Source organism: Chlamydomonas reinhardtii, chromosome 14, assembly GCF_000002595.2.
Source record: "Chlamydomonas reinhardtii strain CC-503 cw92 mt+ chromosome 14, whole genome shotgun sequence".
NCBI lineage: Eukaryota > Viridiplantae > Chlorophyta > Chlorophyceae > Chlamydomonadales > Chlamydomonadaceae > Chlamydomonas > Chlamydomonas reinhardtii.
The window spans coordinates 418,457-439,641 of NC_057017.1; the positions used below are offsets into that span (position 1 = coordinate 418,457).

Genomic DNA, 21,185 nt, shown 5'->3' on the forward strand with positions numbered 1-21,185 from the left:
GGGAAGGGAAGGGAAGTAGGGAGTTTGGGGGGCTGGCTTCTGGACTGCAGCTGGATTCTGGACTCACAAACATCGGTAACAACGCGCCTGCTGTACTACTGCTCCTGGCTACGCCTTCACCTTTTAGATAATCAAGAATGTACCACCTCCCCCCCACCCACCTGCCACCCACCTCTCCCCCACCCACCTCTCCCACCCACCCACCCTCCCACCTGCCCCCCACCTTCCCCACACCCACCTGCCCCACCCCACCTGCCCCACCCCTCCCACCCCTCCCACCCCACCCGCATGCAGATCCTGGCCCGCCGCTTCCTGCGCCGCACCATCCAGGACGGCGCCGCCGGCCACGACAGCGCCGTGGACGCCCGCACCGCACTGGAGCTGACCCTGCTCAAGATCAAACACGGTGCGTGTGTAGGGGTGTATAGGTGTGTGTGTGTGTGTGTGTGTAAGTGTGTGCGTGTTCTGGTGTGTGTGTGTGTGTGTGTGTGTGTGTGTGTGTGTGTGTGTGTGTGTGTGTGTGTGTGTGTGTGACAGAGCTGATGTGAAAAAAGGACAACCAAACGAAGCCCGCCCAGACGGCGTCGGAGTTACCTGTGTGCTTGTGTGTGAGAGAGATGGGATGTGGTGGAATGGGATCGCCGGCTGCCTGGTTACGTGGCTGGCTGGCTGGCTGGCGCTGTCCTACATCGCGAAATACCTGGAGGTACTTGTGCTTGCGTGTTGATTGTCCGCTGCTTTCACCTCAATCACCACCACCACACCACCACAATGCATCATGCCCCCCTCACCCCTCACCCTCCAGGCCCCTCCTACGGCGCTGGCAACAGCGGCCCGCACGCCGCCGCGCCCAAGCTGGTCGAGGTGCTGGCGGCGCACTGCCCCAACCCCGGCGGCGGGCCGGGCGGCGGCGGCGGCGGCGGCGGCGGCGGACCCGGCGGGTCGTCAGGTGGCGGCGGTGGCGGCGGCTGCAGGTGCTGCCTGGTGGACCGACACGATGTGCTGGCGCGGTGAGCTGCCTGGGGGCGGGAGGTGGGGGAGGCAGGGGAGGAGGGAGGCGGGGGAGGCGGGAGGCGGGGGAGGCGGGAGGGGGAGGTCAAGATTGACACTTGGTAGTGGCGAAGCCACTGGTGACTAGGGCGGACAAGCCCACGTGCTAGGCAAGTGGGAGGTAGGAGGTGGGAGGTGGGAAGCGGGAGGTGGGGGAGGTGGGGGGTTTAGGCGCTGTAATACAAGGAGTTAGGCGGCGGGCTGGATGCTACTTACTTTAATGTCAGTATGTTACACCGCAACTGCTCAGTTGCTAACTTGCTGTGGCTGCGCCCTCTGCTCCCTATGGCAGCTACGTGACCGGCACGGCGGCGGCGGTGCCGGTGGCGGCGGACGAGGAGGCGGTGGCGGCGGCGGCGCGGGCGGCGGGCGGCGGCGGCGCGCCGTACGGCTTCGTGTGGACCCAGATCACAGAGCTGTCCACCTTCCTGTTCCGGAGGTGCGGTTGGTTTGGTGGTGATGTGTGTGCATGTGAATGTGTGTGTGGGTGTGTGTGTGTGTATGTGTGCGTGCGTGCGTGCGTGTGGGAGGGATGCGTGCGCGTGTGCGGGTGCGTGTGCGGGTGCGGGGGGTCGTAGATGCCAGCCCAAACTAAGCCAAAAAGGGCGAGGAGGAGAGCGATGCTTTGGCAACGGAGCGGCACTCGACAATAGTCCCCGTCCCCAGAATGCACCGCGTTCCCAGCAGGAGTGGGAATGCACACGGCGCCTTGTCCAGCTCACGCACACACACACGAGCGCTCCATAAAGTCGTGGTTTGGAATACTGATACCGTGCGTTACGCCACATTCAGAAACGTCGTGGTCACGCCGCTCCGCTGCCGCCCGCCCGCCCGCCCGCCCAACTGCCTGCCTGCCTACACAGGGCCAAGCACAAGTCACGAGTGCTAGAACAGGAGCGCGCGGAGGCAGCGGCTGCTGCCGCCGCCGCCGCCGCTGAGGCAGGCAAGGACGTCGCCAAGACCGCCACGGCCGCAGCCGCCGCCACCGCCGCCACCAGCCTCGTCCCCAATCCCACCGCCGCCAACGGCGCGGCAGCGGCCTCCGCCGCCGCCGCAGCTGCGTCAGCAGCTGCCGCCGCCGCGGCCGCGTCAGCGGCCGCCGCCGCAGGCGCCGCAGGCGCCGCCGCCGGCGCCGCCTCCTCTTGCGAGGCGGAGGCGGACTACAGCGAGGCGGCCCTGGACCGGGTGCTGGCCGCCACTGACGCCCGTCTGGCGGCGCTGTGGCGGGCGCTGCCGCCGCGCGTGATGCTGGTGCTGGCCACCGGGGCGGGCGACACGGCAGAGTATGAGCGGTGGGTGGCGGCTTGGAGGGCTGCATGGGGGGCGTTGGGGGTGGGAGGAGGCTGGAAGGCTGTAGGCCTGGGCGGGCAGTGAGGCTGTAGGGCTGTTGGGCTGCGGGATTGGGGGTCTTTTGTTGCGCTGCGGGACTGGGGGGTGTGGAGCTGCGGGGCAGGGGGGTTGCGGCGGTTGCTAGGCTAACGGGTTGGCTGGGCTGGGCCTAGGGGCGTTGGCCAGAGCGCAGTTACTCTGGCAAGCACGGCAGTCCCAGTTCCTGTCGCGGTTCCTCATCCGCATCCGCATCCCCTCATCTTATTCAACCCCCTACCCGCCAGGCGTTATGAGCAGAAGTGCAAGCGCTGTGCCGCGGACTCGGGCCTGCCACCCTGGAACACGGTGAGGAGGGGAAGCGGAAGGGACGGGATGTGGTTCGCTGCCTAGGTGGCTGGGTGACTTATTGGGTGGGAGCGCTTGCCGGTTCTTACACCTGGCTGCCGTCACACGTGCACACCTCCCACCTGCTCAATCGACCGGCCCCCCCTAACGACTACGTGACATTTGTACCATTGCTCCTGGCTACGCCCTCTCGTCTTATGCATGGAACCACACACACACACACACACACACACACACACACACACACACACACGCCCCACAGGCGGAGGAGGACGCGCTTGTGGCGCTGGCGGCGCGGGAGATGCAGGCAGCCGTGTTTGCGGCCGTCAAGCCCGACCCCGACCAACAACAACAACAGCAGGGGCAGCAGCAGCAGGGACAAGGGGCGGATGCGGTCGCGGCAGCAGCGGCAGCAGTTGCAGGAGCGGCAGCAGGAGCAGGAGCGACGGATGGAGGGGTGCAGGCAAGAGGAGGCTGGGCAGAAGGAGGGGCAGGAGGAGGGGCAGGAGGAGGAGCAGAGGGTGCGGGCGTCCCCTCCAGGCCAGGTCCGCAGCAGGCCGGGCACAGCGGTCAGCCGCAGGGCGCCGGCCGCGGCGGACACACCGCTGCGGTCGCAGGCGGCGGCGGCAGGCCCAATGTGTGGAGGCGCGACGCCGCCAGGGAGGGGGAGGGGGAGGCTGTTTCACCAGGGCTGTCGCCTGCGCCGGCGGCAGGCAGAGGCGGAAGCGGAGGCGGAAGCGGGGGCGGACACCGAGCTCGGGCAGCGCCACAGGGGCAGGGGCGGGGGCGGCACTCGCAGCAGCAGAAGGAACGTCCACCGCACATGCAATCACAAGGGCACCAACAGCACCGGCACCACCAACAGCAGCAGCAGCACCAACAGCACCAGCAGCACCACCGGCGTCATCAACACGAGCAGCCCGCGGCAAAGCGCCGGAAGGGGTAGGGCGGCAGGCAGGCGGCGCCGCGGGCGGCGTGTTGTGTGCAGGAGCTGTGGGCAGCGGCGCAGCGGCGCAGTGGGGCGGAGGCTGAGGCAGGTGGCGGCTAGCAGGGCCGCTGACTTGGCTTTAGCTGTGGTGGTGCAAAGGCTTAGCTTTGAGGCCTGTGTGATCTGCACTGCCTTGTATTACCTCGTACTGCATTGCCTCGTCCAGTTGGCTGAGACGTGGTGCCGGTACGGTGTACGGCGCCGGTCGTGGTTGGGCGCGTGATGCCGTGACGGGCGCACACCGTGGTGCGGGCGTGTGTATATGCGGGTATGTGCAGACGTGTCAGGCGTGTAAGGTGAATCGACGAATCGTCATCAAAATAAGTATGCAAAGATTGAGGCCCTCGCTCTTCCGTGAAGGGTAGACCGTCGTCAACCCTTCTTCCAGATTCAAATCTTGGCTAAATCACATTCTGCGATCATCTAGAGTTCAGCCGCTGCTGCGGAGTAGTCCCACCCGGAATACTCATTTACCGGAGGATGAGGCTGGAGGAAGAAGGGAGGGCGCGGAAGGCTGCAAGACGTGGATGCAAAACAGCAAACGCTGTCAAACCTGTAGGTGCTCGGAGGCCGCTGGACGGCAGGAGGTTGCACTCCAGAACCCCGGCAGAACCGTTTGAAACTTTGACTGGACAACCACCATTGCGAAGGTAGCTTACCCGGCACTGCAGGCTTACAGCAAACCTCGTCATTCGCTAGTCTACAGCTCACACGAGTGCAGATGTTGGGCTCTGCGTGCAGGCACGCTTGGGGCGCCCCCCCACTTGCACAGGCGCTTAAAGCCGCCGCCACCCTACAACCCCAACTCCACACAAGTCGCTTTTTCAACGCCGTGCGGACTTGCAGGCCTGATAGCGGCATGACTTGATTCGGCAGCAGGCGAAGCACCGAACGTGCAAGGACCACAAGCAACAACGCCTTCGCCGCCTCACGGCCCAGCCATCCAAATATCAAGTATCTGCCCAACGAAAGCACACAGTTATAATAATGTGGGAACCAGTACCTCAACAAAACGCGGAGTTCCTCAACACACGCCTTGCCTACCTCGCCTTGCCAAGCCTACTACTAGAGTAGGTCGTCGGCGTTGCAGGTGGCACGTCCCTGAGGTCCAGAGCAGATGTCGCTCGCGACTCGCGTCAGCAAGTCCCTCTTGTAACCAATGCAATCTACCTTGCATAGCAATAATGCTGCTAGCTTTGCTTCTGCTGAGTGTGAAGCTCACCGCTGCCGCCGCCACCTCAGCTCTACACGACTGGCGCCGCCGGCGGCACGCGTGATGGTCATGCCGCCGCCGCCGCCGCCGCCGCCGCCGCTGGCTGCCGCCTCACCCCCGCCAAGCCCTGCACCGTCACCATCGGCATTGCTGCTACTGCCGTCCGAGCCACCGCCCGTGCTGCTACTGCCATCCGTGCTGCTGCTACTGCCGCCGCCACCCGACACTTCCATCACCTCCTCCTCCACCTCCGCTACCAACCCGTCGGGGTGGTACAGCCGCTGCCGTACCGTGTGCGACTTAACCGTCGCGCCGCCGCCGCCGGTCCTGCCAGCCACCGCAGCCGCCGTCCCGCTCTTGCCTCCTGTGCCACTGCTACTGCTACTGCTGCTACTGCTTCCGCCGCCGCCAGGCTGCCGCTGTAGCTGAGGCTCCTCCGTCGGGTCAGAAGACAGGGACAGGCCACTGCTACTGCCGCTACCGCTGCTGCTGGCGCTGCTACTGCCGCTGCTGCTGCCGCTGCTACTGCCGGTGGCGGACCGGCTGACGCCGCCGCCCGACAGCTGCACCTCCAGCCCACCGCCGCCGCCGCCGTAGCCCTGGCGCCTGCCGCCGCCCGGGAGGGCCCGCAGTAGCGCTGCAGCCGCTGCTGACAGCAGCGGCGATGTGGTTGTAGCATCAGCACCAGCATCAGTGGCAGTGGCAGTAGCAGCAGCACTGCCGCCGGCGGCACCGCGCAGCCGCCAAGCCGTTGACGCCAGCCACGCCGTAGACGTCGCCGAGGGAGAACCGCCGCCGCCGCCACCTCCCCCTCCGCCGCCGCCTCCACCTCCACCACCACCACCTCCGCCACCGCCTCCACCACCACCACCTCCGCCCCCTCCGCCGCCGCCGCCGCCTCCACCGCCGCCGCCATCGTCTCCGCCGCCGCCGCCGCTACTGCCGCCGCCGCCCACGGGCACCTGACACGTGGCGCAGCACTTGGCGCCGTCCCGTACCTTCTCTTCGTACGACACAGCGCAGTAGCTACTGCCGGCGGCTGTGCTACTGCCGCACAGCGCCACCAGGCTGTTGCAGGGCGGCAGTAGCGTGATGCACAGGCGGGTGCCCATGACAGACCAGTAGTCGAGCCTCAGGCCGCCGATGCGCAGGCGGGCGGAGGGGTCGGGCGTGGGGGTGGGCGTGGGGGTGGACGGCTCGGGGCTTGGGTCGCCGGGGCTTGGGTCGTCGGGGCTTGAGTCGTCGGGGCCTGGGTGCGGGCCGGTGTCCCAATAGTTGTGGTGATGCCGGGCGGTCGCTGTCGATGCCGTTGTTAGCCAAGAGGAGGAGGAGGAGGAGGAGGAGGTGGTGGAGAAGGGGGAGGAGGAGGAGGTGGAGTAGGAGGAAGAGGAGGAGGAGGAGGAGGAGGGCGAGGCGGAAGATGATGATGAAGATGAGGAGGAGGGCGAGGTGGAGTTGATGACGGACACGAAGGCGTCCAGGCTGCGGCCGTTGAGCGTCACGCCGCCCACCGAGGCCGCACAGGCGGGGTCTGCAGGGGTTGGGTGTGTGGGTGTGTGGTGGGAGGTTGTGTTGGCTTAGGAACGATAACCCCACCCCAGTACTGCAGCTTTCCCCGCCCGGCTCGTCAGGCGCATGCACCAGTACCGTATGTCCATGTAACCCCTCCCCTGACCACCACCAGCCCCGCCACCAGCCCCGCCACCAACCGCCACCACCAACCGCCACCACCAACCGCCACCACCAAGCGCCACCAACCGCCAACCCACCAATTGCAAACTCCAGCTGCCGCAGCTGCCGCGCCAGGGCCGAGCAGCAGGGGGTCTGGGAGGCGGGCGCGAAGCAGCCCAGCCCAGCCAGAGACAGGCACGTCACCATGGGGCCCTCAGGCTCGCCGCCATCACCCCCGCTACTGCCGCCCCCGCTACTGCCAGTGCCGCTGACGCTGAAGCCGCGCCCGGCGCCGCCGCTGTAGGCGAAACCGAAACCGCCCGAGCCGGCACGGTCACCGGCGCCGCCGCGGCTGCCGCTACTGCCGTATTGCCGTACCGCCACTGCCGCCGCCGGCAGTACACTGCTGACGTACATTGTGTACGGCGAGCTGCTGCAGGCGCTGTCGCCGCAGCCGCCGCGGGACAGCGCATCAAGGTGTGACCAGGACCGGGCGCTGCCTGCCGCCGCCGCCGCCACTGCCGCCGCCGTCGCCCGCCGCTGCTCCTGCTCCTCTGCCTCCTGCTGCTGCTCCTGCTGCTGCAGTTGCTGCTGCCGCTGCTCAACTAGCTGGTTGTGGTCCTCAGCAACCGATAGAGCTGCGGACTGGCTTGCGCCCCGCGCACTGTGAGTGCTGATGTGCCCACGGCCGCGCTGTTGCGTGGACTCCTGCAACGCTGCTACGACTCCGCGACCGACGAAACCTGCGTCACCCAGCGCGTCATCACAAACGCCGCTTCATGTAAGTATAGCTCAACGGCAAGGGTCGGGAGCGGGCCGGAGCGCACATCGCGCAACTGCGAGCGCCAGCGCGAGCACCACATTCATCATGGCATTCTCTCGGCCGCCGGCTCACCACCACCAAAAATGCTCCGCCATTCAAATCCATTGACGCATGATGATCCTATCAGCACAATGGCTAGCAGGAATAGAAAAGATACCGTCCTTCCCAAGCGCGCCATTCGGCAACCTGGTAACAAAGCGCTCATTGCTCAGCTGCGGCCCAACACTGTATTGCATGGTGTGTGTCATGAATATGAATGTTTGGGCACTGAGCTCCAAGCGTCGCAATGGCACAGCGGGTGCACATGGCACAAACCCTTGCCCATCCGCAATGCCACGCTATGGATACGAGCGCATAGTTTCGCACGAGCCTCACCTAGCGCCTCACCGGCTCACCTGGAACCTGCCATCAGCTATAGGCCAGCTACATAACAGACGAGTAGTGCAAGGCAATGCTGGACGCAGTTCGAGATTTGAAGGCATGTCACATGTGAATGTTGGAGAACGCGGATTGTTGCGGGAACGTGTCAAGCCTGTCAGGAAAAAGGTTCCAATCAGCAGAGGTTGACAAGAAAGGGACGGAAATGACACCAGTTACTCTGTCGTGTGCTGGGCCTGCCACCGGGGGTTACAACGTCAGCATGCGAGGTAGCATCACAATACCCCAACACACGTTCACTGACAGCCGCTGCGGGGATGAGGTCATGTGCTGCAGAGGCTTGGGTTGAGCGCAAGGGGCAAAGAGTGCATGGCCTTGGGAGACCGAGTCCCGCAACCTTGCAGCTAGGGGCGAAGTGCATGATTGCAGGCATGCGAAGGCGTGCACGCGCGCGGCGCCATTTCGCCACCACATTCGCATCAGTGCATGATTTAACGATACCTTGTCCATGTATATGCATTCATGAATACACTAGTGTTGAAGGCTGTGCACTGATTGAACGTGCAATACTTGCTTGTGGACTTTTGTGAAGAGGCGCGAGAGTCACTGAGATGGCACCTACAGAGCCAGAGGCGCCACTTGAGGCGCCGCTTTTGAACGAAGCGGAAAATGCGGAGCCCCCCATGCCGAAGGGTTTTTGGAAACGTGAACTGCGTGCCATCTTTGCGCTTGCGGCTCCCTGCATCGTGACAACGTGCAGTAGCCAGGTGGGCATGTGTGGAGCGCTTGTAGGAAACGCCAGAGGGCGAACCGTCGGGGCGTTGTCGCCAGGCGCACCTCGAAAAGACTTGGGCTCTCAGGCCTGCCCAGCAGCGCCAATGAATTGTGTGGCATACATGGGCTTCTTTGATGCACTCGTTGATGGCGGGGGCCAGGTTTGGGCGAGGCGCCCCTACAGCACGTGCAATCGAAACCTTGTCGAACGCACAGGCCGTGTTCAGGCCTTGTCCAGGCTCCCTAACGTGCACAATAATACTGTCCCAGCACTGTCAACGCGGTCGCTCGGCTGCGTTGATTTATAGTAAACCCTAATAGCCGTCCCAGCGCAAGCCAACTGCCGCACGGCGTTCGTCCAGGGCGCTTTCTTACCAGCTCGGTGCATTTTTATACGCTCCTTGCCAGAATAGGAATTTGGGGTGGCCGTTATGACGTGTATAAGGTGCAGTAGGGACTGCGAACATTGCCTGGCGGTGATAGAGCTGCTGCGCACTGGGACGGCGGGAGGTGGGCCTGGGCGGTACTGCGCTAACATTTCGCTATCCGACGTTCACACGCCACGCCGCTTGCCCAGCTCACACATGCCCAACCCTCCTGAACCCCACTTACTTCATCCTTTTAACATCTACGGTAACCCCCTTCCCAACTGCCTCCATCAATCGCTCCTATACCCCTCCCCAAGCCCCTCCCAACCCCCTGCCATCCCCTCCCCTCCTCCTCCCCCAAAGGCCCAAACCCCCCTTGCCCTCCCCTGCCCTCCCCTGCCCCCCCTGCCCCCCCCAACCAGACCATGGTGGTGACGGACCAGGTGTTCGTGGGCCACCTGGGCGTCAGCGAGCTGGCGGCGGCGGCGCTGGGCAACACGGTGAGGGGTTGCATGGGACGGTGTGGTGGGGGTGGGGCGAGGAGGCGAGGAGGCGAGGAGGCGAGAGGCGAGGAGGCGAGGAGGCGAGGAGGCGAGGGGGCGAGGGGGAGAGGGGGCGAGGGGGCGGCGCCGGGCGACACGGTGAGGGCAGGGTGTTGGGGGTGTTGTGGGGGTGGGGCGAGGAGGGGCGAGGAGCGAACTGGTGGGAGGAGAGCAGACAGACCAGACCAGGCTAGACCAGACCAGACACACCGGAAGGAGTGGGAGTTTGCAGGTCCCAGCAGGTCCCATGCACAGGGAGCCGGGTGGGGGTGGGGTTTGGGGGGATGTTGGCGGGGGTGGGGGTGTTGGAGGGGGGGCCTTGCTCATGGAGGGATCGCGCCGCATCACGCGAGGGATGACAAGCTCATGGCAGGAGGTGGAGTTTGCAGGTCCCAGCAGGTCCCATGCTCGCTTCCACGCCCCTGCTCCCGGTCGGTCCATTGCCTCCTCCACTGCACTTCCTCAATCGTCACTGCTCCGCTCCGGACACGCCACCCGCTGCGCCGTTGTAACACCGGCTTCTCCTGACTAGCCATGCCTGGAACCCGCTCCCCCTCCCCACTCCTTCCCACCCTCCTGCCCCTCCTCCCCACTCCCCTCTCCCCTCGCCCTCCACGTCCCAGTACTTCAACCTGTTGTGGTTCTTCCTGTTGGGCTGCTCCACAGCCCTGGACACCCTGGGCAGCCAGGCCTTTGGTGAGAGGCGGCGGCGGGGTGTGAGTGTGTTTTGGGGAGGAGGGGTTGTATGCCCGAGCCCAATGGAATAGGTCCCAAGATTCGAGGAATGGTCACCCAACCCAGAAATGCAGGGAGTTACATTCATGATTAGTTGAGTGGTAGGGGGGAAGGAGGCCGGGGGGCCGGGGAAGGGGAGGGAGGGGAAGGCGGCGACGGAGAGGGAGCAGAGACCAGGAGGTCGGGGGCGCTGAGGTGGCGTGTTGATGTGAGGTGTTGCCTGGAGCACCTACCCGACCTCCCACCAGCCCACAACCACACACACACACACACACACACACACACACACACACAACACACAACATACAACACACAACACACCGCACACCGCACACACCACACACCACACACCACACCACACACACACACACACACACGCGTGTATGGCGGAATTGTTCCGTTTGATTCTTTGTTTAACACACACACACACACGAACACACACGCTCCCCCCCCGCCCCCCCCCTTCAAAAAAGGCGCCAACGACTACAGCAGCCTGCTGACGTGGACCTACGCCTCGCTGGTGGTGCTGAGCGGCCTTTGCGGAGTCATGGCGGTGAGAGGGGGGGGAGGGAGGTGGTGAGGGGAGGAGGGGGTTAGGGGGAGGGGCATTGTAAATACCAGCCCAAACTAAACCAAAACCAACAAAAACGGAGGGGGAGGTGGAGAGGTGGGAGCGAGGAGTACTGACGCCTTGCGCTGACGCCAACATTGCAGCCGAGACTGCCGCCATGCATTATACACACACACATACACACACACACACACACTGCCTCCCCGTCCCCCACCCTGGACCCTGCCCCGCCCTTCTGCTGCCCTCCCCCCCCCTCCACCGCTGTACTGCTTTTCCAAACATCCTTGCACTGCCCCACACACACACACACACACATACCCACACACGCAGGTGGGCCTGTGGTACGGCCGCGAGGTGGCGGTGCACCTGTTCTTCCAGGTGGGGTGGGGGTGGCGGTGCACCTGTTCTTCCAGGTGGGGTGGGGGTGGCGGTGCACCTGTTCTTCCAGGTGGGGTGGGGGTGGCGGTGCACCTGTTCTTCCAGGTGGGGTGGGGGTGGCGGTGCACCTGTTCTTCCAGGTGGGGTGGGGTGGCGGTGCACCTGTTCTTCCAGGTGGGGTGAGGTGGGGTGGGTGGGGTGGGTGGGGTGTGCACCTGTTCTTCCAGGTGGGGTGGGTGGGGTGGGTGGGGTGGGTGTGGCGGTGCACCTGTTCTTCCAGGTGGGGTGGGTGTGGCGGTGCACCTGTTCTTCCAGGTGGGGTGGGGTGGCGGTGCACCTGTTCTTCCAGGTGGGGTGGGTGGGGTGTGGGGTGGGGGTGTGTGGGGTGTGTGTGTATGGGTGTGTGCGGGGGGGTTGGGGTGGGTGGGCGGTGTGTGTGTGGGGGTGTGTGGGGGGGGGTTGGGGGGGCGCCTGTCAGTCAGGGGGTGGGCTGTCAGGGTCGGTCAGGGCCGTGAGGGGAGTCTTGGGGGATTCGCACTGTCAACCGCTTTCTGCGTGCCCAAACATCCCAAACCACCAGCACTGTTTCTACCGGTATTCTTCATTACCCTGGGTATCCTCGTGGCAATTGGTCAATAGTTTCAATATCGTTTGTATACTCTCTCTAATGCTGCGTATGTTGAGCTGTATCCCCCTGCGTCCAATGTCATCATCCACTGCAGGAGCCGGCGGTGGCGGAGCTGGTCGGGCAGTTCTGCCGCTGGCTCATCCCGGGGCTGTGGCCCATGGTAGGAGGGGTGGGGGGTGGTGAGGGGGGTGGTGAGGGGGCGATGCCGGGGTGGGAGGCGGGACAAGGAAGGGGAGCGGGCGTGGGAGATTGGCGGGAGAGGAGGGGAAGGTGGTAAAGGGCGCTGGTGGGTGGCTCGCATAGGTGAGGGGCTAAAGCAGCAGCACCCGCCGTTTGCGGAGCTCCTAACTGTTTGTGTACGTGTTTGTCCTTACTCCCCACCCGTGCTTCCGACTGCCATCCCCTCACTCCTCAGATGTGGAGTGTGGTGGCGATGAAGGTGAGGGGGAGGGAGGGAGGAGGGAGTGCGATGGGACAGTGGTAAGGCAGGTTGGTAAAGTCCCGTAGGATGCAGCTGATTCCCAGAACCCAACAGATGGCACACAAAGGGAGGGAGGAGGGAGGGAGGACGGAGGGAGGGAGGGAGGAGGAAGGGAGGGGGAGAGAGGAAGGGGGAGGGAGAGGCAGAGGGAGGCGGAGCACGGGTCACGAAGGGGATCTCAGGAAAGAATTCGGGAAGCAACTCGGACGCTCAGAGAGAAACAGCTTTGGCACTCACAGCAGCACTTGCCGTCCGTCCTTACGCCGCTTGCCGCCTACACGCCACCCGAGCCTACACGCCACCGCGCTCACCAGGCGGCCCACAGCTCACATGAGGCCAGCTCATGACCCAGCCCATGAGGCCCGCTCATCATGACCACGTCAGGCCGGCTGTGCTTCCGCACGGCTTCCGGCAGTGGTGCCCCCGGTGCACGCGCACGACCGCACACACAGCGGCAGCAACAGCTGCTGCCCAAACAGCTGCCATCCGTGGTTTGGCCGTGAAATACACCCCGTCCAAGCCCACACTCCCACCACCACCAACACGCAATCCTATGCCCCCACCTCCCTGTCCCGCCACCTCCCCCAATTCCCCCCCACCTCCCTCGCACTGTTTCCTCCACCTCCTCTCCTCTCCTCCCCGCCCCCCCCCGCCCCCCAACCCCACAGTTCATGCAGACCCAGAACGTGATGCTGCCCCCCGCCATTGTGGCCGCGGGCACCTGCGCCTTCAACGTCGCCTCCAACGCGCTGTTCATCCACTACCTGGGCTTCAAGGTGTGGGGGGAATGGGGGGGCGGAGGGTAGGTTGTGTTCAAGTACCATGTGCAGAAGGCACCAAAGGGGAACTAGGGGCGCGCGGCGGGGACCGCTGACTTGCTTGCAGTGGCGGGTATGTGTGTGCAACAGCATTAGCAGCAGTAGCAGTGGGTCTGGGGCGACCACGGGAGCCGCACGGTGCCCACGACCCACGGCCTAGGGGGGGAAGGGCACTGGTGTGCACTGTGTGTGTGTGTGTGTGTGTGTATATGTGTATGTGTGGTGTGTGGTATGTGGTGTGTGTGTGTGTTTGTGTGGATAGCCGCCCGTGGTCGCCCCAGCCCCACTGCTGCTTCTACTGCTGCACACACACACCCGCCACTGCACACACACTCTCTCCCCCGCTGCACCCCCCCCCCCCGCCGCTGCAGGGCGCGCCAATGGCCACCAGCTTCTCGCGCTTCGTGCAGGTGTGGGCGTGTGGGGGCGTGTGTGTGGGAAGGGGGGGGAGGCGGGCGAGCAGGGGGGAGCAGGGGGGGGGCAGGGGGGGGGGCAGGAGGGAGCAGGAGAGGGGCGGGGGGCAGAGGCAGTGCAGGAGAGGGGCGAGGAGCGTGGTGGTAAGGGCAGGGCAGGGCAGGGCTCGGGAGGGGTGGGGTGCGTGGGACGGGACAGGGCGGGGCGTGGTTTGCGTCAACAGGGCCGAGAAGGCAGGCCGGGGGCTGGGTACAGCGACCACACGCAGCTGCAGTCGTCACCTACTGTGGCGGGCAGCGCTGCTGTCGTGTGCGCCACGACTTGGATCGAGCACTGCCGGCCCTAGCTCAAAAGTGGGCCAAATATTAGGGCACACTCCGAGGTACCTACCCTCTTCACCGCCGTTGTCTGACTCCCGTAGTCATGCCTGCAATCGCCTCCCACTCCCTACACCTCCCCCCTCCCTCTTCTTACGCCTCCCCCGCCTCAACCCACACTCTCATCCCCCACCCTCAACCCCCACCCTGGAACCCCCCTACCTAAACCCGCACCCTCAACCCTCAACCCCCCTTTTCGTTGGTTTTGGTTTAGTTTGGGCTGGTATCTGCAACCCCCACCCTCACCCCTCACCCCCACCCCCCCAACACACACACACACGAACAGTTCTTCGTGTACGTGGGTGTGGTGGTGGCGCTGCAGCACCGGCACCACCCGGGCGGCTGGGGCCGCTGGCTGGCGCGCAGCCGGCGCTGCTGGGGCAAGGCGCTCAGCCCGCGCATCCTGGGCGCCTTCCTGTCGCTGGGCATCCCGGGTGAGGGAGCGAGCGACAGGGAGAATGTGGGTTTAAATTGAAAGCTACACGCGGGAATGTGTGTGTGTGTGTGTGTGTGTGCGTGTATGTGTGTCTTCCTGTATGAGATTAAGAATATGTAGGAACGTTAGGAGTAGGAGGGGTGGTTATGTTCCAGAAATGGAAGGTCGACTGAGGAGAGGCATGAGCGCAGCATCGCACTACACCGGGCTGGGTGATTGCCGGACTGGGCTGCTCTCTGCTCACACACGCCACACGAGCCGCGCTGTAGCCCACCGCTAACACGGCACGCGCTGCTCCTCAAACATGTCACACATGCTCACCACACACGTGCTCACAACCACACGTGCTCACCACCACACGTGCCCACCGCACGCCTCGCACGTGTATGTGCTACTGCCTGGGGCAGGCGGCTGCATGTTGGCCCTGGAGGCTGGGTCGTTCGACATCACCACCGCCTTCGCCGGAGCCCTGGGGCAGGTGGGTGCACTCGGGGGAGGCAAAGATGGTACAGAGAACTGTAGAGCGGGAGGCAGAGGGAGGCTTTTTTAGGGGGGGGGGGTTGTAAATACCAGCCCACACTAAACCAAACCGACTAGAACGGGGGGTGTTGCGTGGGGATGACACGCGAGTTTCAAGCCGCACGGGGCGGCGCCGCACCATCGCAACAGACCCTGGCACAGTCCAAGTGCTCACCCTGTCCCCCGGGTGCTTTCCTGACACACATACACACACACACACACACACACACAAAACACACACACACACACACACACACACGCACCCTTATCTACCCCCGCCCCCCCACACACACACATACAGGTGGAGGTGTCGGCCCACTCCACGCTGTTGGGCGTGTGCACATACACCTTCATCAGCTTTCCCTTCGCGGTGGCCACGGCGGGTAGGAGGGGGAGCGGGCGAGGGAGGGAGGAGGGGGGAGGGGTAGATAAGTGTGTGTGTGTGTGTGTGTGTGTGTGTGTGTGTGTGTGTGTGTGTGTGTGTGTGTGTGTGTGTGTGTGTGTGTGTGTGTGTGTGTGTGTGTGTGTGTGTGTGTGTGTGTGTGTGTGTGTGTGTGTGTGTGTGTGTGTGTGTGTGTGAACAATGCGTGTGTTGTGGGGTGTGCGTGCGTGCGTGCGTGCGTGCGTGCGTGCGTGCGTGCGTGCGTGCGTGCGTGCGTGCGTGCGTGCGTGCGTGCGTGCGTGCGTGCGTGCGTGCGTGCGTGCGTGCGTGCGTGCGTGCGTGCGTGCGTGCGTGCGTGCGTGCGTGCGTGCGTGCGTGCGTGCGTGCGTGCGTGCGTGCGTGCGTGCGTGCGTGCGTGCGTGCGTGCGTGCGTGCGTGCGTGCGTGCGTGCGTGCGTGCGTGTGTGTGTGTGTGTGTGTATGTGTGTGTGCGTGCGTGCGTGTGTGTGTGTGTGTGTGTGTGTGTGTGCACCTAAACCTTCATCAGCTTCCCCTTCGCGGTGGCCACAGCGGGTATGAAGGGGGGAGGGGGCGAGGGAGGAGGGGGGAGGAGGGAGGTGGGGTTAGAGGGGAGAGGGGTGTGAGGACTGGCATCGGTGGGACACAGGTATTCCCGTATGAATGGCCAACATTCACCAAAGTTATGAGGACCAGGGTGTGGACCATGGGCTGTGTCAAACCATAGTACCGTTACACGGGGGTTGTGAGGTTAACCCTGATGATGATGTACGCACGTTACAGGGGGAGTGCAGGGGGAGAGGGAGGGAGGGAATGGAGGGGGAGGGGAGGGGAGAATGTTGAGGGCAGGTGTGGCGTGGCTGCATGGAGAGAGGAGCGGTGTCCAAGGGACTGTATCCAGGGTACAGGCGGCGTGGCATGGGCGGCGTGCAATGGGAAGCGGAAAGGGACAGGGATGAGTGGCTCGGACAGGGGTGCCGGTCTTGTTAGTTGGCGTCTGGCATGCAGCGTCTAGCATGCAAGCAGCGTCTGGCATGCAAGCAGCATCTGGGAAAGGCATTTGAACGGTTGCTGTCGCCTGCTTCCTAGCGCCCCCGCGCTACTCCGCTACCCGCACTAGTATCACACACTCTGCTGTGCTGCCGCCACCACCGCCGCTGCCCACTGCGCACAGCCACCATTCGTGTGGGCAACCTGCTGGGCGCGGGCCGTGCGAAGCAGGCGGCGCTGGCGGGCATGCTGTGTGTGGTGAGCGGCACGCTGTTCCAGGTGCGTGCTGTGTGTGCTGTGCGTGCTGTGTGTGCCCCGCCGTCTCCCAACACTGTCCACTGACGCAGGGAGGGGGTTATGCAGAGTCACACGTGCACACCCACAGCCCTCGCGTCTCCGTCCGCCTTGTGTTCTGTGCCCCCTGACACCTCCCGACACCTCCCGACACCTTCCGTCTTGCCTGCGACGGCTGTTCCCCGCGCTTTTCCCTCCACCTCCACGCGCCTCCTCTCCCTCTCCCCTGTTCCTGGCTACGCCTTCATGTCGTAAATAATCATGAATGTAATCCCCACCCACCCCCACCTCCACGCGCCTCCCCTCCCCCTCTCCCCCTTCACCCCGACTAACGCCACGCTTGCAGGGCACGTGCGGCCTGATCATGAGTGTGCTCCCCCTTCACCCGAACGCTGCAGGGCACGTGCGGCCTGATCATGTTCGCGGCGCGCCACTCGCTGGGCTACCTCTTCACCAACGACCCAGAGGTCAGTGTGTGTGGGGTGTGTGTGTGGGGGGGGGTTGGGTGGGTTGGGGGGGTGGTGTGGGGGGTGTGGGGGGTGGCGGAAGGAAGTTATCTTTGAACCAATCCCAAAAGGAAGCACTGGGTGGGAGGGGGGCCAGGGGGCGGGGGGCAGGGCGTGGCGTGTTACGGTCGGGGGACTGGCTCGTTGGGGCAGCGGGATGGAGGCCGTGTGACTTCTATCAAGGGCCCCGGGGGGGGGGGATTTAAGAATGCGTCGGGGCCTTGGCGGCGGGGTGCCTGGGCGCATTGGCCGGACCACGACCACGAATGGCGTCGGGTCAGTGGCGTCTGCCGGCCTGACTCCGCGCCCCACCTCGGCCACGCCTACGCCTCCTGCTGCTTTCGTGTGTGCGCAGGTGGCGGGTCTGGTGGCGCGCATTGCCATCTTCGGCGTGGCTTTCCAGGTGGGTGGGTGGGTGGGTGGGGTGAATGGGGGCTTGTGTGGGAGGTCGGCAGGTGGATGTGGCTGAGTGGGTGTTAAGAGTGTGTGGAGTGGATCCTGCATCGCGCGGACTCGTGTGGGCTATGCAGGTTGCGAAGTGGTGCTGAACTGCCTTCCCCTTCTGCAAACCATTTCCTCCCCCTGCCCCTTGCACTGGGTTCGGTTCACTTTGGACTGGTATCTACAACCCCCCTTCCCCCTCCACGCCTTCATTTCTCAATCAATCATGAGACGTTTAACCCCCTCTCCCTCCCCCTCCCCCTCCCTCCCTCCCAGTTCTTTGACGGCGCCTTCGGCACCAGCCAGGGCGTCCTCCGCGGCATGGGCCGGCAGCACCAGCTCATGGCCTTCAACCTCATCGGCTTCTGGGGAAGCGGCGTGGCGTTCGGGTGGTGGCTCACATTCAGGGTAGGTGGGCCTGGAGGAGTGGGGTAGTGGTAGTGGGGGTGGGGTGTGGGTAAGTGGTGGGTGGGTGATGGGTAGTGGGGGTTGTGTGTGTGTGTGTGGGGGGGGGGGGGGTGTTGGTGGGTGGGTGGGGGCAGCGGGGAGGAGGGGTCTTGGAGGCAGATGGGCGGGCGTGGGTTGCAGCATTTAGTTGTGATTTCGCGCTCAGCGACTGTGCCAACATCTGTGTGTGCTGCGGCCTGATAACCGAGGCGCCCAACTAAACTCCGGGCGGCTGCTCGGCCTGCTGACACAAAATGGCTAACCCGTAACTCTCACAACTACCTCTGCCGCGCCCCACAGACGTCGCTCGGTCTCAAGGGCCTGTGGATTGGTGAGTCACCCCCCATCTACCACTTCCTTAACTAATCATGAATGTAACCCCCACACACCCACACCCTCACCCACACCCACACCCACACCCACACCCACACCCACACCCACACCCATGCGCCCCTGCGTCACCAGCACCGCGCCGTGCCCTCAGCTCTTATCTGCCCCGGTACTACTCAATCTGCCCCGGTACTACTCAATCTGCCCCGGTACTACTCAATCTGCCCCGGTACTACTCAATCTGCCCCGGTACTACTCAATCTGCCCCGGTACTACTCAATCTGCCCCGGTACTACTCAATCTGCCCCGGTACTACTCAATCTGCCCCGGTACTACTCAATCTGCCCCGGTACTACTCAATCTGCCCCGGTACTACTCAATCTGCCCCGGTACTACTCAATCTGCCCCAGTACTACTCAATCTGCCCCGGTACTACTCAATCTGCCCCGGTACTACTCAATCTGCCCCGGTACTACTCAATCTGCCCCGGTACTACTCAATCTGCCCCGGTACTACTCAATCTGCCCCGGTACTACTCAATCTGCCCCGGTACTACTCAATCTGCTATTCTGTTGGCACCTTCGTGGTACCTACCTGCACCCACCCACTTACACCTCTCCTGCACGCCCCCGCCAGGCATTGACACGGGCGACTTCGTGGCTGCGGCGCTGTGCGTGCTGACGTGGCTGCTGGTCAACTGGAAGAAGGAGGTCCGCAAGGCGCTGGACCGCATGGCAGTGTGTGAGTGCGAGTGTGTGGGGGGCGGGGTGTGTGCGTGCGTTAGGAAGGAACGAAAGCCCGCCCGACCAGCGTGTGTTTGTGGGGGGGAGGGTGCGTGCGTGTCCGTGGCCGCGCGTGGCGGGTTTGCGTGTGCATGGGTGTGGGGCGGGGGAAGGCACACGTGCGGTAGAAGGGGAGGGGCATTGGGGGCTGGGAAACCGCACACACCCTTCATAACTTGCATGTACGCACACGCAGCGCACGACCACGAGGCCGAGCTGGGCCACGTGGAGGGCGAGCCGGACGACTGGCACGACTTCCTGGTGCCGGGTGAGGGGGGGGGAAGGGAGGGAAAGGGAGGGGAAAGGGGCTCTAGGGTTCGTGTCAGTGGCACGTGGAGGGCGAGCCGGACGACTGGCACGACTTCCTGGTTCCGGGTGAGGGGGGGGGGGGAGAAAAGAGGGAAAGGGAGGGGAAAGGGGTCTAGGGTTCGTGTCAGTGGCACGTGGAGGGCGAGCCGGACGACTTCCTGGTGCCGGGTGAGGGGCGGGGAAAGGAGGGGACAGGGAGGGAGGTGCAAAACCGGAGCTGCCGCTGTGGCTGCTGTGAGAACTCCGGGGAGACGGGGCAAAGCACCCAAGCCGCGGTATGACATGACACGTGCCATTCAACCCTGCCCCGAAGCCCATCTCCACCCGAAACGAAACCCAAACCCAAACCCAAACCCAAACTCCACGCCCTCTGACGCGCGCACGCAGTCAAGCACCATGCCGGCGGCGGCCCCCTGGCCGCCGGCAACCCCAACGACACCGACACCGGCAACGGCCACGGCATTGCCGGCGACGACAGCGCGGCGCCGCACCCGCACCACCCCTCCTCCGCGGCGGTGGCCATCGGCGGCGGCGGCGGCGTTGACCCCGCCAAGGACCCCGCCAACGACCCCTACTCGGAGGCATTGCTGGCTCAGGGCGCGGGCCGCAACCCCTACGGCTCGCCGAGGTTCGGCGCCTCGCCCCGGTTCCGTGGCGCGTAGCGGCCAGAGGGCAACTGGTGTGGGGACGACCAGGTAGGGGTGCTGGTTATCGAAGCGCGCGGGGTACTGCGAGCGCTGGTTGGTGCGGTCGGTCGAGAGGAGTTGCAGGAAGAGGCGTGGGTCGTGCCTCGCAGGCAGAGGAAGAGGGAGAGGTCACTGGGTACCCAGTAGAGGTGCACGTGATGTTGCAGGTTGTGTTGCACATGTAACTACCTTCCGCCGGAGCAACATGTCAGCCCCAGGGTTGCAACGGCGCGCTGCGGGCCTCCGTGCATGCGCGGTCCGTGCGTAGTTGATGAGGCGGTGATGTGTGACTGTGTTTGGGAGTTCCGTGGCTGTGCTGCTAGCTGACATATGCGCGGAAGCTGGCGTGTTCGGTGCTGCTGGTGCGATCCGCGGTGCGTGTATCCGTGTATGTTTATTTCGGGTTCATGTCTTATCGGGCTTATGCCCTGTCCCATCACAACCAGCACGCAGTCTCAGTGCGTGGCGGGCGGGGTTGGGGTCGCTGGAGCAGGGGGGCGGGGTAGAAAGCTCAATTTCTTACCCCCATGCTCAATATTACAGAGCTTTAGGAGAGCATTATGCACGTACTTTTAGTTTTTTAAGGGGGTGTCTGGTAAGGAAGTTCTGGGCCGCCAAAGTTGGGGGGTCGGTCCTCGTCCCTAGGGGTCCGTTGGGTTTCGGGAGCCCATCCTGGCGGATTTCGGGAAGCGCCCCACAAGCAGGTCTAGGGGCCAAACGCAGCAGTACGAGGCTCATATGTGCACGTTATGACGTAATAAGCACAAATAAAGCGTGGGAGGGCTAAGTTGCGCGTCCGGGCGTGGACATGTCGGGACATGTCTCCACATTCAACACATGCGCACTGACACAGCTGGGCTCTGAAGCGCTGGTGCGCACGAGTTCACGTCGAACAAGGCTGCCGATGCACATTGTCCATTCGTCACGCGGCAGAGAGTTGAGCGCGGGGTGGTCTGGGTCAAGGGGATTCCCATGGATAGGATCCCGCCGGTGACCGAAGTCTCAGAACAGGACAGCTGATGGCACGGAGTGATAGTGCTCGTCAAGAGGAGTCGATTGACACCACTTTGGTATAAAATGGAGGGGTTTTAACCCCTGAACAACAAGGTTTTGTCCGTCGGGGGGTCGGTCGTCCCCTCAAGGGGGGTCCCGGGGGATTTCGG

General features: G+C 64.2%; 3 protein-coding genes across 3 annotated transcripts in view; 2 read left to right on the forward strand and 1 right to left on the reverse strand.

Annotated features, from left to right (window-relative positions):
* CHLRE_14g610663v5 (uncharacterized protein) overlaps nt 1–4,337 on the forward strand; it is a 9,542-nt gene extending 5,205 nt beyond the window's left edge. The window contains exons 8-13 of the mRNA XM_043069977.1: nt 295–406; nt 806–1,010; nt 1,343–1,489; nt 1,914–2,342; nt 2,664–2,724; nt 2,987–4,337. Of these exons, the coding sequence (XP_042916650.1) occupies nt 295–406; nt 806–1,010; nt 1,343–1,489; nt 1,914–2,342; nt 2,664–2,724; nt 2,987–3,670 (1,638 nt within the window). The 3' untranslated portion in view covers nt 3,671–4,337. The remainder of the gene's footprint in view (nt 1–294; nt 407–805; nt 1,011–1,342; nt 1,490–1,913; nt 2,343–2,663; nt 2,725–2,986) is intronic.
* A 22-nt stretch (nt 4,338–4,359) lies between these two features.
* CHLRE_14g610700v5 (uncharacterized protein) lies at nt 4,360–7,965 on the reverse strand. Its single transcript, XM_043069978.1, has 3 exons — nt 7,492–7,965; nt 6,695–7,339; nt 4,360–6,456 (listed from the first exon to the last, which is right to left on the reverse strand). Exons 1-3 carry the CDS (start codon nt 7,595–7,597, stop codon nt 4,931–4,933), a joined length of 2,277 nt encoding a protein of 758 aa, XP_042916651.1. The 5' UTR covers nt 7,598–7,965; the 3' UTR covers nt 4,360–4,930.
* Nucleotides 7,966–8,305: 340 nt separating this feature from the next.
* CHLRE_14g610750v5 (uncharacterized protein) lies at nt 8,306–21,097 on the forward strand. Its single transcript, XM_043069979.1, has 20 exons — nt 8,306–8,564; nt 9,362–9,439; nt 10,105–10,177; nt 10,690–10,769; nt 11,118–11,165; nt 11,888–11,953; nt 12,209–12,232; nt 12,943–13,050; nt 13,464–13,502; nt 14,170–14,317; nt 14,727–14,797; nt 15,140–15,221; nt 16,412–16,506; nt 16,920–16,988; nt 17,383–17,430; nt 17,745–17,876; nt 18,216–18,246; nt 18,882–18,986; nt 19,224–19,295; nt 19,724–21,097. The coding sequence occupies exons 1-20, from the start codon at nt 8,409–8,411 to the stop codon at nt 19,996–19,998; spliced, it is 1,800 nt and encodes a 599-aa protein (XP_042916652.1). The 5' UTR covers nt 8,306–8,408; the 3' UTR covers nt 19,999–21,097.
* Nucleotides 21,098–21,185: the final 88 nt, after the last annotated feature.